We start from the raw sequence: 15,720 nt of genomic DNA, 5'->3' as shown, positions 1-15,720 counted from the left end.
ACAACAGTTTATGGCCTATGTAGTTGTACTGTATTCTTTGTTTTTGCCTCAATTATCTAACTATTATTCTACGTATTCTAACGTGTTCCCCTCAGGGCTACGGTAGTCTCAACGCCGTTCTTTTACTTTGAAAAACCTCACCGGAACTTCTCATATTCGCTAGCTCTGCTCTATTCGCTGACAGCACACAGCTTACAGCGTCAGCGTCCAGTACTTGAGCTACACAGGTAAAACGGGGAGAGAGACAAACGCCGTAAAACCAAACAGAAGAAGAAGAAGAAGGGGACAGAGAGAAAGCCGTTATCGCACGGTGTTAACGGGCAGACAGCCGAGCACGAGCACCGGGACCGAGACGTACAGCGGAGTTCGGTGAGTGGCAGACCAGAGCTGTGCTGGTTCACTGAGGCTAGCTAACGATAGCAGTTAACATTAATTTACAATGCAGTTAGCTTGCTAGCATTAGCGTTAGTTGCCCCTTTCGGAACTGTGTACGCATATGACATCATCTGCGCAGATGATGTCCAGATGATGTCATGTGGACACTGTTTAGTTAGCTCAACATCCTATCTGCTAACATGGCTAGCTTCACCTAATATGAGCTGTGTGCTGTGTTTCAGGACAGTAAAACACGGCTAGCTTAGCTTAGCTCAACATGAGAGATCTCTTGAGGGTCGTGTGGTTAGCACTTAGCTAGCCCGCTAGCTAGACACTAGACAGACACCCTTTCAGAGCATCAGAGCTGAGATGGGGAGTTTGACTTTAGACTTTTGAACAATCTTAAGGAAAGGTATACTAATAATAATGCCAAGTGTCAACTAATCAATGCTGACACTGTCTGCTAATAAGGTAAAGGAGTGAGGATAATACAGTAACGGTATGCTTTGAATTCCTTAGTTTTAGTTATACATCCAGCAGATGATAGAAAGTATCCATAAGAGACTTGACTTGGACTTGCAAAAAATGACTTGTGAGCATCTCTGCATCAGAGTGCGACACCAAACCATGTAAACAGCTGTTGTGGAACGATAGTGAGTTGCATTGATGTGGCTCAGTCTTCAGCTGGAAGCTAACCGGAATAGCCTACATGGCTACATGACTGCTTTAAGTTATTCTGTCAGCAGAGAGCTCAGGTAGGGCTGGGCGATATGACCAAAATCTCATATCCCGAATTCCCGATATAGGTAATTTCATATCCCGATAATGATATACATCACGATATAGCATATTTTCTGTAAATTCAATTTATAGTTTATATAAAATAACTACATGGCAATTTATTTATGTAACAGTTAAACCAGTTAAAATGTTGTCAAACCTCACAAAGGCTACATGCATTCAGAATACAGATAAGCATGGCTATTCTTTACAACACAAATAATAATAATTAGTTGCAGGGCAGTAGAATGAAACACAAACTGAACCACACCACCAGTTCGATTTTCAAAGATTACATTAGAGCAAAACGGGTAGAATAAAAGTTATTTAGCCTATAGTTCAGTCCAGTTCTCTCAGTTCGTTTATAAAGGAACAAAAATGCTCCACTTGGGGATTTCCATGTTACCAGTTCAGTTCACTCAACAAAAGTACTCCACTCTGGGATTTCACGGTTATCCAACACAACTCTTAAACCCAGGGAAAGCTATAAGCTAAAGCGAACGATAGACGTTTTGTTGTCGGCTCCTCAATGGATTTCCTTGGGATGATGAGAGGATGGGAGGAGATGTTTTGCCAGGTTTAACGTTAGGAGGACACACGCAAATATGGATCAAACGCGGACTTAACACAGCGCAAATGCCTGGGTAGACTAGGCGGACGGAGTGGAGGTAACATCTCCCTGCTCTTTAGCCTACTCACCGGCTGATTTGTGCCACTTATAAAGGGACGCAAGGGGCTTGTTGACACAGAGTCTGGTGCGAGTGTGGCGGACGTGAGTAAAAAAGAAAACCGAATGAAGAAAGCACAGCGTCATCCAAATGACGGACAATATTGCCGTAAAGAGTGTGATTTGCAACACAACGATATAAACGATAGAGCATCATATGAGACGAAATACATTTTCAATCGTCCAGACAAAATATAGCGTCATATCGCCCAGCCCTAGAGAGCTGTGTTTTCTCCTGTCAGAGTGACTGCGCTACACACAGATATCTCAGATCTGGGTCTGTAAACTGGGTATCGTGCCACTGATTTCTTGTGTGTGTGGGGCGGTTCTAGGCCGTTTTTGGGTGGGCTTTAGCCCACCCAAAGATAGTCTCAGCCCACCCAAAAAAATAGAGGCAAAAAAACTTTTTTTTTTTTTTTTTTTTAATCCCTCTCCAAATCCATGGTGGTCATTAGTAGCAGTTTCTGACTACACTCAATGCGCTGTGTGCATGTTTCCCCCCCCCCTCTATGTTCTTAGGGTGGGCTGAGACAAAAATTTAGGGGGGTTCAGCCCACCCGAAAAGTTTCTAGAACCGAACATGTGGGCTGGAGGAAGGTAGGTAGGCTACCATGGCACAAGCCAGCCATGTCATGCTAGCTCGCAGTAAGCGGGTGTAAATGGATGTGATGTTTTTTGAGAAACATATGGGCATAAGTGACAAACATTTTCAAACGGGTCCCTTGTTATCTGAATGAAATTAAGCCCTTCAGAATCGCAAGTGGCTGCTTTACACAGCCTGTCTGATGTGATGATGACGATAGCTTAACATGCGTGCATGGCATCACTTATGTCTTGCTGTGATGTTAGTTCAGTATCTCAATAAAAGTTCTTACAGGCTTGTTATTTCCCTCTAAGGCAGGGATGTCAGAGATACGGCCCGCGGGCCGGATCCGGCCCACGGGCAGGTTTCATCCGGCCCGCGAGATGTTTTGGAATATTAAAAAAAATATATATATATATTATTATTATTATTAAATTCGCACCCCATTATCATGAACTACGTGTGGCTAATAAGCAAGCTAAGAGTTCATTCATAAGTTAATTAACCTGCACTACAAGGAAGTATGTCAGTAGGTCATCAGGTGTAAACAAAGCCGCCATGATGCCACGCTGGAATTGAATCGCGCATTCAGCTACCTACCAAAAAACAAAAGAATCAACAAGATCAGGCGCGGACTGCATAATCGGGCACGTCGGGCAAATGCCCGGTGGCCTGGCCTGGCCTGGCCTGACCTGAAAAAAAAAAAAAAAAAAAAAAAATTGTGCCCGCAGTCAGGCCACTCACTGAACAGCAGGCCAGGCGCCGTCTACTGGTTTACTAGTGGTTTTATTACTTTATTCAGGATTAAAGTGGGTGCATCTCATTGTAAAATTGGACTTGGCCCAAATTGGGCTTCAAACGGCCCAAATCGGGCTTCAAACGGCCCAAATCTGGCTTTAAACGACCCAAATTGGGCTTCAAACGGCCCACATCTGGCTTCAAACGGCCCAAATTGAGCTTTAAACGGCCCAAATTTTTCTGACGCCGGCACGCGCGTCGGCCCGTATCGGCCCGGCCTGCTTGGTATCTAATGCCCGGCCTGAATTATGATCCCAGTCCGCCCCTGAACAAGATGCTGTCGAAAAAGAGAAAGGTTGACACGGAATGCAGGCAGTTTCAAGAGAAATGGAAAGAGCAGTATTTCTTTTGTGAAGTAAATGGGTAAATGAGTCGAATTGATTTTAGTAAAAAAAAAATCCGGCCCCCATGAGGTCTCAGTTGAACAAATCCGGCAATATAATATGAGTCTGACACCCCTGCTCTAAGGGAGTGCAAGGCAGATATTTAAACAGCCTTGTTTGTGTACAGTACCAGTGGCATGGGAGTAATAAAAAGGGATTAAGGACCAGGTGGTCAGTAAGATGGGCTGGTTGAGCCAATGTTAAAATGATCTTTATTTATTATTTATTTTTGCTTTAAAACTATTTTTTAATTTTCTGCTTAAAGTTCATGAAAAAAGTGGCATTCTTGTTTTTTCACACAATAATTTCATAATACCATTTGTAATGCCACCGTTGTAGTGCTGTTGTTCAAAATTAAAGTACATTTTCTCAGATTTATTGGTGTCTTTCTAGTCACACAATTTAATAGTCAGTGTTTCCCATACACTGATCTATTTGTGTTGGTACACCCTACATAGATTTTGACCCCCACAAATACTGCCACATATTAATTTCAACTAGTTGACTGCAAACTCCTGCTTTAGTGCTTACAGTATATTATTATCTTGTCGGAATATTATTCCAGCCAATAAGTTAGGAAGTTCCCTTTTGATTTAATTTTACTTTTGTTTTGCCTACAAAGCAAAATGTTACTTTACTTGAAACTCCCCTGAAGTGATTTTGGTATTATTTATGCAAGCATAATTCTACCATATAGTAACCTGTATGCAGAATATATATAGTACGGTATATATAGGGAAACAATTATTTTTTCATTGCTGTAAAACCACAGAACGGTAAAGAAGATATTGATGTGTGTAGTTCTTCATAGATCTAGTCTCTTCATTTTGATCTCAAAGTGCGCCAGTTTGATCCATTTTTACTTGAAACTGTACAAAATTTTCTTCCGGGGGGGCATGCCCCCGGACACCCCTAGGGGTTCAGTGGTCCATGACCTTTGGGTGGGCTGAGCCCACCCAAAGCTCTGATGCTAAAACCGCCCCTGTGTGTGTGTGTGTTCCTGTAGGCTGCAGCAGTTGGCCAATGTGAAGCAGAGCTGTAAAACACAGAGGACTCACTCCCTCTCTGACTGCTTCACCAGCAGCTGGACTGACTGAAGAAACAGCCTGCAAATCAACAGACTGAACGGACAGAGAGACACACAGACAGAGAGTGAAATACAGACAGACAGAGTGGCGTTGAGCCGGTGGAGGAGCAGGCTGATGGAGAGCGAGTGTCGGATCCCGGTGGCATGCTGCAGGCCGCGGGCACTCGCCCTGCACGCCCTGTTCTGGGGCCTGGTGTCCCTCAGGTGAGGGGAGGGGAGAGGAGGGGGGAGGGCTGGGCAATATATTGATATGGATATCATGAGACTATTATTGTCTTAGATTTTGGATATGGCATAAGTAGGGATGGGAATTGATTTTATTGCAGAATGTCTGCTTAATCACATTTGAACAGGTTCAAATAAATTACAAAGCTCCTCTTATTGAAAGGATAGAACATGTTTCAACATATTGCTGCCTGCTGTTTCCAGCCTCCAAATGATCATCTTACGTTACAGCAGAAATGTCTGTTGTCGTCTTTTTGGTGAAATGAAGCCATGACTCCTCGCAAGTTTGCAGCAGTGTTGATGCAGAGTTTGACGCCATGACGCAGGAGTTTTTGCAATGCGCAGGCGCCACTGTCAGAAGAGCAAGTTGATCAAAGGAATTGATAAACTCAGAGCTAATTCAGACTAATTGGACCCCTCCAGGAAATTGTAGGAAATTAGCCAGTGGCAAGGGCAAAAATCCCCCAAGAAATCTCGCAAATGCCTCTAAAAAACGTCATCCAGCGGCAAAAATTGGCCCCAAGTTTTATTTTCCAGGCGTGAGAATGTTGACTGTTTCCATAGTGACGTCTAACTTGCACATCTGTGTGTTTCAGAGTGTTTGGAGCAGCTCTGCTGAGTGAGGAGAAAACACCAGGTACTGACTGTCTCTCTGTCTGTCTGTCTGTTCTCTGACTGTCTGTCTGACTGTCTCTCTGTCTGTCTGTCTGAGCAACCGTCTCTCTGTCACTCTCTCACTCTCTCTCTCTCTCTCTCTCTCTTTGTCTCTCTAGCAGCCGTCATGAAATATGATGTTACAGAATGTAATGTTCTTATATTCGGGTCAATACAGTCATTTGATTTGCCAGTTAAATGTTTTGTGTATTGAGGCAGTGTAATGCCCTGACAGCTGAATCATTAGTGTTGGAGTACTCGAGACCGGTCTCAAGACCACATTTTGATGGTCTCGGTCTCGTCTCGTCTCGGACTCGCCCTCCATCGGTCTCGGTCTTGTCTCGGTCTCGGGGCAAGCCGGACTCGGGATTTTATTTCAAGACCAGCCGAGACCACAACTGCAGTGACATCGTTACTTGCCTGTGTATATCTTTTTTTTTTTTTTTGATTGGGTGTAAAAATCCCTCCTTCAATTGCAACCAATAACCTTGCAGTTTGAAAGTTTCTAACGCTGTAGCCACTTCCCTCACGTTCATGTACAAAGGGAGACAACACAGGTCAACAAGGTGGCTGGAAAAATGTCGTCCAAATTGTCAGTCATACGATTTGCTTAAATAAACCCAGGGTATCCACGGGGTCTTGAAAAGTCTTGAAAGTTGGGAATTCAATTTAGGGAAAATCAAGACCCTTGAAAAGTCTTAGGTGGATTTCAAATTCAAGACCCTTTAAATGTGTTATTTTTTCGATGTGAATAGATGTGTTTTCATGACGTTCAATTACGTTGAGTTAAAAATAATTTGCGTGCTTTTAAAATAAATAATGTAACGTTACATGCATGTGACAGTGTGTCCGTGTGGGTGTGTCGTGGGCGTCCCCCCTCCTCTCCTTCACTCATTCAGTGCTTGCTTCAACACAACAAACATGGCTTTTTTCTGCAAATTGCATCAGTGGGAGGTTGATTCTCGCACTCAATATTACGGGTGGGCAATATATCGATTTTATATCAATATTGTGATATGAGACTGTATATGGCAAGGGTGTCCAAACCTTTTTGAATGGGGGCTAGATTTGATCATGTGAAAATACCTGGGGGTAGCTCTCAGAGTGCACCAGATTGATCCTCAGGGAAACACTTGTGTGCATGTGTGAGTGAGTGAGTGAGTGAGCGAGCGAGCATGTTATTGTTATAAATATACTTTATATATATTTTTAAGTTTAAATAAACCTTGCCTTTGGGTTAGTCACTCAATTTATTCTCTTGAGCTTGATTCCTTCCTGGCCTATCTGAATTCTGTTGTATTGATACAGTGCATAGAAGTTATGGCAAACTAACATCGTTTCAAACTCAAAATGTATAGTAAGTGTTCGTTAAATAGTCCAGGCATTTTACGCAAATATGTGGGTCAACCTCACACTAATTGCAACAAAACCAAACTCAACTGATTTTGTATCCTCAATATGTCCTCAATGAAGGAAAAAAAGTGTTAAGGAAATGTATGAAAGGAAAGTTTTGAAAATGACCTAAATATGATGGTAGCCTATGAAAGCCTATGGAAGCCTTTTTTTTTTTTTTTTTTTTTTTTATGTGCCATAAATCTCATCACTTATATCCTGTATGTGTTTTTTGCTTCAAGGAGAGAAAAAAAAAAAAAATGTTAAATAAATAAAAAAACGTTTTTGGTAGCATCACATAGGTCATTTTCAAAAATTTCCCTTCATACATTTCCTTAACACTTTTTTTCCTTCATTGAGGACATATTGAGGATACAAAATCAGTTGAGTTTGGTTTTGTTGCAATTAGTGTGAGGTCAAGTGACATTTTTACTGGACTAAAAGGACTAAAAGGCTGATGTAATCGGTCACAGCTCGAAGTGGTGATGGGGTCTTGAATTTTATTGGAAGGGTCTTGAAAAAGTCTTGAATCCTCAGGATTGCTGCATATACCCTGAAACCACAAAGGGGGGAGGAGTCATAATTTAGGTGTTTTTACACTTCATTCTGTCCACTGTGTTGAGCCTTTCTGAAGGTCAGTGATATGGAATTATAGTTTCAGATCAAAGGATTGCATTCTGTACTGTACAGCCATTTATATTGAACTATCATTCCTAATCGTGCGTTCCTTTATCGCAAAATAACTGGGATGTGGAGGCTAAATGACATCACATCCGTTTTGTTAGCGTTCCATTTGCAGAAAACTTGAGCTGGGAAGTTCACTGTTCATTGGTCAGATCCAGTCGCTAGCCAGGCTAGCCATTGTTGGCAATAACAATTGACAACATGGCATTTCGCGGCATTTCGCGCATAACAAACACTGCAGCCTCATGTCCACACAGATAGAAGTTAGGCAGTGCTGTGTGTACAGCTGATCTAATGAGACACAAACAAAACAGAAGTGCTAAACAATATTACTACGATTACTACTACTGTTGTTGCGCGGCGCAGCCATCTTGGATTCTTGAGGTTGGGGCTGCTGAGGCTCCTACGAGTTTGGAATGGGAAATACCAGCTCTGATGACGTCACCGCCCAGCTCATGACCTTTGAAGTCGTAAGATTACCAGTCCCCAGTTATAAAGGAATGCACGATAAATAATGATTTATTTCGTTGTTAGCAGTAGCAGAGCAATGGTGTAAAGGTTAAATGGTCGCTTGTAAAAGGTATTGAAAATGGTCTCGCATTTCTCTGGTCTTGGTCTTGGTCTTGCCCGCCCTCGGACTTGGTCTTGTCTCGGTCTCACCCCCCTTGGTCTTGGCCTTGTCTCGGTCTTACCCCCCTTGGTCTTGGCCTTGTCTCGGTCTTACCCCCCTTGGTCTTGGCCTTGTCGCGGTCTTACCCCCCTTGGTCCTGGTCTTGTCTCGGCCTTACCCCCCTTGGTCTTGGTCTTGTCTCGGTCTTACCCCCCTTGGTCTTGGTCTTGTCTCGGCCTTACCCCCCTTGGTCTTGGCCTTGTCTTGGTCTTACCCCCCTTGGTCTTGGTCTTGTCTTGGCCTTACCCCCCTTGGTCTTGTCTCGGTCTTACCCCCCTTGGTCTTGGTCTTGTCTCTGTCTCACCCTCCCTTGGTCTTGGTCTTGTCTCGGTCTCGGGTTAGGTGGTCTCGACTCCAACACTATGAATCATCATCTGTTTTTACCATTGATTGTAGTTTCAACAGTTCTGTAGCATCCACCCTCTAGTTCAGGGTCACTCAATAAAAATTCAAAGAGGTCCAGTTAGAGAAAATTTCCTCAAGCAAAGGTCCGAACATTGTAACGTAGCTTGCGCTATGATTCAGTGCCATTGAACTCAATGATTGAAGTATCCTAATGGTCTGTAATGGTCTGTAAACATCTGTATGTATTCAACAACTGACTGTTCAAAATAAACATCAACAATGCTTATTTACAGTTTTCATATTTAACTGGATTAATTATACATAACTAGCCTACTATAATAAATGTTCTTTTCTCATTTCAAGTAAAATAATGCATTTAAAAATAACATACAACAGACTGCTTTGGAAAAATGTGCATCTTAAAATGAAGTACTGTAATTTAAGAGAAATAAGTTTCCCCTTTTCTTCACTCCATTTCACATTTAACACTCTCAGCCAACAAACACCCTGTTCTCTTGAGAGAAGTGAGCTCCCTATCTATCTATCTGTCTATCTGTCTGTCTGTCGATCAATGCAATTGCAATGCAAACCTCGCATGCTGTTGCGTTGGGCAGTGAGTGTGCCCTGGTGTGTGTATGTGTGTTTGCTCATGTGTGACGCTTCCATAGACAGGTCAGGATCGCACCGCACTTCACACGAGACATACTGGTTTTGATCTGCCCATAAGAACAATGAATGGACATGTAAGAGTGGTTTCTTTTGAGCACACCATGTGAAATTACTATCTCTCGCCTCGCCGCCCCTCCGTCCGTGTGTCACACTCTCGCAGCACCACTGAGAGGCAACAGAGAGAAACGATTTGCTTATTTGATTGGCCGAGTAGCATCACGTGTGATGATTTACAGCGCATGCATTGGTCTGTGAGCTTCCTGGCAGATAAACCAGTAGTACCGTAAAGACTATAAAAGCATGTGCCGGTTAAAATAGAAACGCTCCGTGAAAATGTAACTTATCGATTTGTAGGTTATAGGGCTCGGTCCGGATAGGACGGCGTCTCGGTCCGGATGCGGACCGGAGTCCGGACTTTGAGGATCGCCGCTCTAGTCTAATCATCATTATCACAAAGACTGTTGTTATTCCAGCTGTAACGATGGAGACAAACGGCTGTAATTTCCAAATTATCTCATTTTTGTGTGTGTGTGTGTGTGTGTGTGTGTGTGTCCTCAGCTGGCCGGCCACTCGTCGACCCCTGCTGGCAGGCGGAGGACTTTGTGGTGACAGTGGAGTGCGCTCACTGCAGTGCCTTCCAGGCTGTGAGTCAGCCCATACACACACCCTCTGTCACTTTATCACTCACTAAAATTTTATATCGAGAGAGGGAGAGAAAGAAAAAAAAAAGGGTTGGGAACCATCATTAATGGTATTGGTTATACCTGCTTTACTTCCTCCTTTACCACTTCAAAACAGTTGCTGTGAAAATGGTCTATATTATAAGGCTAAAAAGATGAGTTGCTCGGTGCGATGCTGATATGTGTGTGCTCTAACAGAGGTCTTGGGCGGCCTGTGGACAGACGGGTTACATCGAGAGAGTCAACTGCACCAAGTCCAACAGAGACGAGTACAAGAGGTGAGCCATGTTCTGCTCTCACGAGCCTCATTCACACACGAGCCTCATTCACACACACTCTGAAAGCGCACCTCCGGTGTGAAAGTGATGAAAGCGGAGTCGTGGATAATTGTGTTACGCCTTTCTTCCGCCAGTGGAGGTAGTCATAGACCTAACCCCAGTGGCGGAGCGTGGGTCTCAGCACAGAGGGGGCGGAGCATTCTCAATGGGCCCTTATGATAATTATTTTACCATTCAACAACTGAAAGATAACGGTCACCTCATCCTACCCAGCAAACAACACAAATGCTCACTTTTACTGAGCCAAGCAAGCCTAGGTGCCTCAGAAAGCCGAGTAAAGCCACAAACCAGTTCACACACACACACACACACACACACACACGCCTGACAGCTGTCAATCTGAGAGCATCGCTGTCCTTGGTGCTGAAAGCTGAGACAGACAGGGACAGAGCCAAACCACCTTTAATACAAATTAAATATAAAATGTAAACTACAATTACACAACATATTCAGATTCAGACACACAATTATCTATAATGCCATTAATGAGATCTATAAATAGAAAATAGACACGGCGGTCTATACACAACAAAACGCATAGCCTATTAAAAATGTATCAACTGCACACAATACGCAATCAAATAGAAAATAGACTCGGCGGTCTATTACAGTTGACAACACAAGGCACATTCAATTGATAATTATGTATGTACTCACCGATTGCCGTCTCTGCGCTTGCTGCCGCTGCCGCGGTTCACGGACTCTCCACGGTACCCGAAACTTCCAAATGACGGCTGTACCAGGCGGGGTTAAAGCGCCGTCTTTCTTGGTCGTATGGAAAATCGTTAAATGTATCCTTCAAACCCGGCTGACATGCTCCATGCCCGATGAGAGCTCGGATTACCTCAGGGGTGAGAGGGCGCTCTCGAAACAAGACCGGGTCGGTCGGGTACACTTCCATTGACAAAATGTTTCTGCCGAGGTTGCTGCCAGCCGAGCCGGGTCCTCCGCTGTGAAATGCGGGTGTGTTTGCACTGCAACTAGCTTCGGCGGGTGGTGGTGGTGGCAAATGTACCGGTGGTGTTGCGGTGCAGCAGGGCTCCTGGTTGTCCTCCGGAGGCTCCGGTGGTATGTTCTGAATAACGTTAGCCTCCTCTTCCGCCACCGCCGGTGCCGTTGGGCTCTCAGGGACATGTTGTGGAGGCAATGAAAAGTACGAGGTGAGTGGCGGACAGGAAGCAACAAGCCTCTCCTTTCTCTCTTTTAACTTTCTTTTGGATGATCCAGACTGGTGTTTTTTCTTGTCCATTTTTCCTTCCCTCCAAAATGTCGCAGTCGCACATACAACAGACTAGTTAGTTCAAGTCAAAAAAAAACAAGTTAAGTTACAGCCAGCCAATCAGCGTTGGCTCACAGCCCCAGATGCGTTCAAGGACAGTTGTAAAGTAAGAATTGGCCGCACACTCACTCACACTCACACACACTGCACATTTTATCATTATTATAGCCTACAATTTACGATTATAGATGAACGTATCACACAAAACGGGGCCCTATCAGTGGGCCCTATGAGCTTGTGGGCCCTGGGGCGACCGCCCCCTTGCCCCCCCTCTGGCTCCGCTACTGCCTAACCCTAACCCAGTGGAGGTAGTCATAGACCTAACCCTAACCCAGTGGAGGTAGTCATAGACCTAACCCTAACCCAGTGGAGGTAGTCCTAGACCTAACCCTAACCCAGTGGAGGTAGTCATAGACCTAACCCTAACCCAGTGGAGGTAGTCATAGACCTAACCCAGTGGAGGTAGTCCTAGACCTAACCCTAACCCAGTGGAGGTAGTCATAGACCTAACCCTAACCCAGTGGAGGTAGTCCTAGACCTAACCCCAACCCAGTGGAGGTAGTCATAGACCTAACCCTAACCCAGTGGAGGTAGTCCTAGACCCAACCCTAACCCAGTGGAGGTAGTCCTAGACCTAACCCTAACCCAGTGGAGGTAGTCATAGACCTAACCCAGTGGAGGTAGTCATAGACCTAACCCTAACCCAGTGGAGGTAGTCATAGACCTAACCCAGTGGAGGTAGTCCTAGACCTAACCCTAACCCAGTGGAGGTAGTCATAGACCTAACCCTAACCCAGTGGAGGTAGTCATAGACCTAACCCGGTGGAGGTAGTCATTAGGGGTGGGGGGAAAAATCGATTCACCTAAGTATCGCGATTTTTAATGTCACGATTTTTTGGATCGATCTTTTATTCCAGAATCGATAATCGCAAATTAAAAAAAAAAAAAAAAAAAAAAAAAAAAAAATTTTTTTTTTGGGTGCTTGCAGTCAGGCCACTCACTGAACAGCAGACCAGGCGCCGCCTACTGGTTTACTAGTGGTTTTATTACTTTATTAGTTAGTCTGAAGTAATAATTACACTTCAGGGTTAAAGTGGGTGCATCTCATTGTAAAATTGGACTTCAAACGGCCCAAATTTCACGCGCGTTGGCCCATATCGGCTTGGCCTGCTTGGTATCTAATGCCCGGCCTGAATTATGATCCCAGTCCGCCCCTGTTTTTAACTATATCGCCCAGCCCTACTCATGATATATAATATACAGTCTCTAGTGTATGATTCAACTTTTCCCATGTTCTAATCTAGTGTAAAAAAGCAAACAAACTGAAAAAATAAAAGAAAAAAATGAACAAAAATCGCAATAAATCGTAATATCGAATCGCAATAATCGTAGAATCGCAATACTTAAGAATCGCAATATAAATCGAATCGGCACCCAAGAATCGTGATAGTATCGAATCGGGAGATAAGTGAATCGCCACAGCCCTAGTAGTCATAGACCTAACCCTAACCCAGTGGAGGTAGTCCTAGACCTAACCCTAACCCAGTGGAAGTAGTCCTAGACCTAACCCTAACCCAGTGGAGGTAGTCATAGACCTAACCCTAACCCAGTGGAGGTAGTCATAGACCTAACCCTAACCCAGTGGAGGTAGTCATAGACCTAACCCTAACCCAGTGGAGGTAGTCATAGACCTAACCCTAACCCAGTGGAGGTAGTCATAGACCTAACCCTAACCCAGTGGAGGTAGTCATAGACCTAACCCTAACCCAGTGGAGGTAGTCATAGACCTAATCCTAACCCAGTGGAGGTAGTCATAGCGCCGAATCAGCCTCCACCTGAAAGGATATGAGCGGCGACACGGAACAGAGAATGGTCAGCTGAGCTAATTCATAAAATAAATGACAGGGGCAACCACCTCACACAGCAAGAAAGGCATAAGTGAACATAAAAAAAAGTAGCCTATACAATCATGACTGCAACAAGGGCGCCAGGAGGAATGCTCCATGCCTACAGTTTATGAGTGAGTAGGTTTGGCCAATGTGTTTAGAAGATCATTCTCATGTTGTTCAGACAGTTTCAGTTTAATTTATTAAAATGTGACTAGGCAGGGTACAACAGTATAAAAACAGTTTTTAAACAGTGATCCTGACATGCATCAAAACTTTACAGTGATCAATCATCATAGATAATGGCTATGAATTTAGCAACATAAAGCCTGAAGGGCAATTTAAATAAGCGAAATAAGATAGTCATTTATAAAACGCTCTCTGGGCCACACCCATCTCTGTCTGCTCATGTAAAACCAACCGCTTTGAAGAAATTTACATTGTTTCTGTCTGTCTGTTCACTCATTCATCCTCTCTCCCTGCTCCCCTCCCTCCTCTCGTAGCTGTCGTTCCACAGTGATGGAGGAGCATCTGTTCTGGAAGTTCGAGGCGGCCATGTTGGCTCTGAGCGTCCTGTTCGCCCTGGTGGTCGTCGCCCGCCAGCGCTCCCTCGACCGCCTGGCCTCCGAGAAGGTCCGCCGGCAGATCGAGTCCATCTAAAACCAGATCCGGAACCAGAACTGTATCTGGTATTTTGACTTAGCATTTCACTGCATGTGGAGTTTAGAATAACCTGACTCGTCAACAACGTTCCCGACACCAAGAGAGAAATGTTGGAGATACAAAAAAAAAACTCCCACACGTCCTGCTGGTTGTTTCTACTGGGAGGCAGACGTGACGGATTTTCCCAGTCTACAGTCAATCTGAACCGTCGTGAAAGACGCACCACTGCAACCTGTCAAGATGGCCGCCGTGGAGTGGGACGTGATTGGTTTCTGGATCCAAAATATTTTGAGTCGTTTTTTTTTATTTCTGGGACGTCTCCATGAACTCCAGTGTGGCAGTGGAGGGGGCGGAGACTTCCGTTGTATTTCTAGAACTCTGATTTGTTGAAGCACGAGTCACGCAGACAAAGTGGGACTCTGTGAAGCGGTGCTTTGAGTTCACTTCAGTGTTGCAGAACACACACACACACACACATTGCTTTTTATTTATTTATTTTTTAGATTCTTTTTGGAGACTTGAATGATGAGCGATGACATAACTTCACGTTTTATTTTATTTTATTTTAATGTCACTAAGAGGGCTGCAACTAACAATTATATATTTTTTCTTTTTCTGAACGTGGTTTGAATCCAGCCCGTTTTGATGTTTTCTGGACTGATTTAGTAAGGAATGATTGTCCTCTCAACCTCACAGGGATGCAAACTACCCACCTTTTTTTATCCCAAAATAAGACACTTAAAGCAGCTACGAGCAACTTTTTCGATTGTTATTAAACAGTATAAATTTAATATCAATGCATCACATCTTACCTCTAATAGTCGACGAGACCAACGCAGAGTAGTCTCGCTTGAACCCCGAGTGAATCGGCCAGTGTTAGTCTGTCTGTGGCCAGGGCAGATCAGGAAGTGAAATGAAACGGTTTGCAGCAGCCACTTCAGCCATAACCACAAAATAACTTCCAAAAAACCTGTTAGAATATAACGAGAGATGTTCCCGAGAGTATGCGTGGCTTTCACATTGTTTATGTTATGTTGCTAGGCAGCGCAAACGGCGTAGGCAGGCAGCTGCGTTTCACTTCCGGGTTTCACTTCCGCGTTTCACTTCCAGGTGTAGCCGGGCCGGCGGTAGGAGAGAGAGAGAGAGAGACCCCTGTTGACGCGAGTTTAGACAGACACAGACTTAATAATCACCTAAGGGAGCAATCTCCGATTGACACGGCTTTGGTCTCAGCTACTAATATAGGTAAGATGTGATGCATCAATATTGTAATTATACTGTTTAATAACAATCGAAACAGTTGCTCGTAGCTGCTTTAAAGCCCCATTATCTCTTTAACCTTAATATAACAGCTTTTTAATCATTTTGATGGTATAGTGACTTCTAATGGGGAGAATGGTGGCTCTGTTATTCCCACAGCGCCCTCCAAAGGCCTGTTTCTGCACTGTGGATTTTTGCTGTCTGCGTCCCGGAGAGGCTTGACAGTGTCAAGTTGCCTGGAA

The 15,720-nt window shown here is 44.1% G+C and overlaps 1 protein-coding gene across 2 annotated transcripts; it reads left to right on the top strand.

The window, feature by feature from the left end:
• The first annotated feature begins 246 nt into the window (after positions 1-246).
• On the top strand, positions 247-14,230 carry jtb (jumping translocation breakpoint). Of its 2 annotated transcripts, none has more exons than XM_083646936.1 (6): positions 247-369; positions 4,653-4,937; positions 5,555-5,595; positions 9,931-10,016; positions 10,251-10,330; positions 14,059-14,230. In XM_083646936.1, the coding sequence occupies exons 2-6, from the start codon at positions 4,849-4,851 to the stop codon at positions 14,213-14,215; spliced, it is 453 nt and encodes a 150-aa protein (XP_083503062.1). In that variant the 5' UTR covers positions 247-369; positions 4,653-4,848; the 3' UTR covers positions 14,216-14,230. The 2 variants fall into 2 exon arrangements, with proteins under 2 accessions (XP_083503062.1, XP_083503063.1); XM_083646937.1 differs by having other exon boundaries at positions 293-369; positions 4,731-4,937.
• Positions 14,231-15,720: the final 1,490 nt, after the last annotated feature.

Source organism: Poromitra crassiceps (genome assembly GCF_964638095.1).
Source record: "Poromitra crassiceps genome assembly, chromosome: 11".
Classification (NCBI taxonomy): Eukaryota; Metazoa; Chordata; class Actinopteri; order Beryciformes; family Melamphaidae; genus Poromitra; species Poromitra crassiceps.
The sequence above is the reverse complement of the archived record's forward strand: the minus strand, read 5'-3'. Positions and strand labels throughout refer to the sequence as shown.

What these genes read in the sequence shown, in the direction of transcription:
- jtb (XM_083646936.1), top strand. Translation starts at nt 4,849, where the DNA reads ATGGAGAGCGAGTGTCGGATCCCGGTGGCATGCTGCAGGCCGCGGGCA. An exon ending in TGGGGCCTGGTGTCCCTCAG is followed by an intron (nt 4,938 to 5,554) that starts GTGAGGGGAGGG and finishes TGTGTGTTTCAG; the next exon opens with AGTGTTTGGAGCAGCTCTGC. An exon ending in ACTGCAGTGCCTTCCAGGCT is followed by an intron (nt 10,017 to 10,250) that starts GTGAGTCAGCCC and finishes GTGCTCTAACAG; the next exon opens with AGGTCTTGGGCGGCCTGTGG.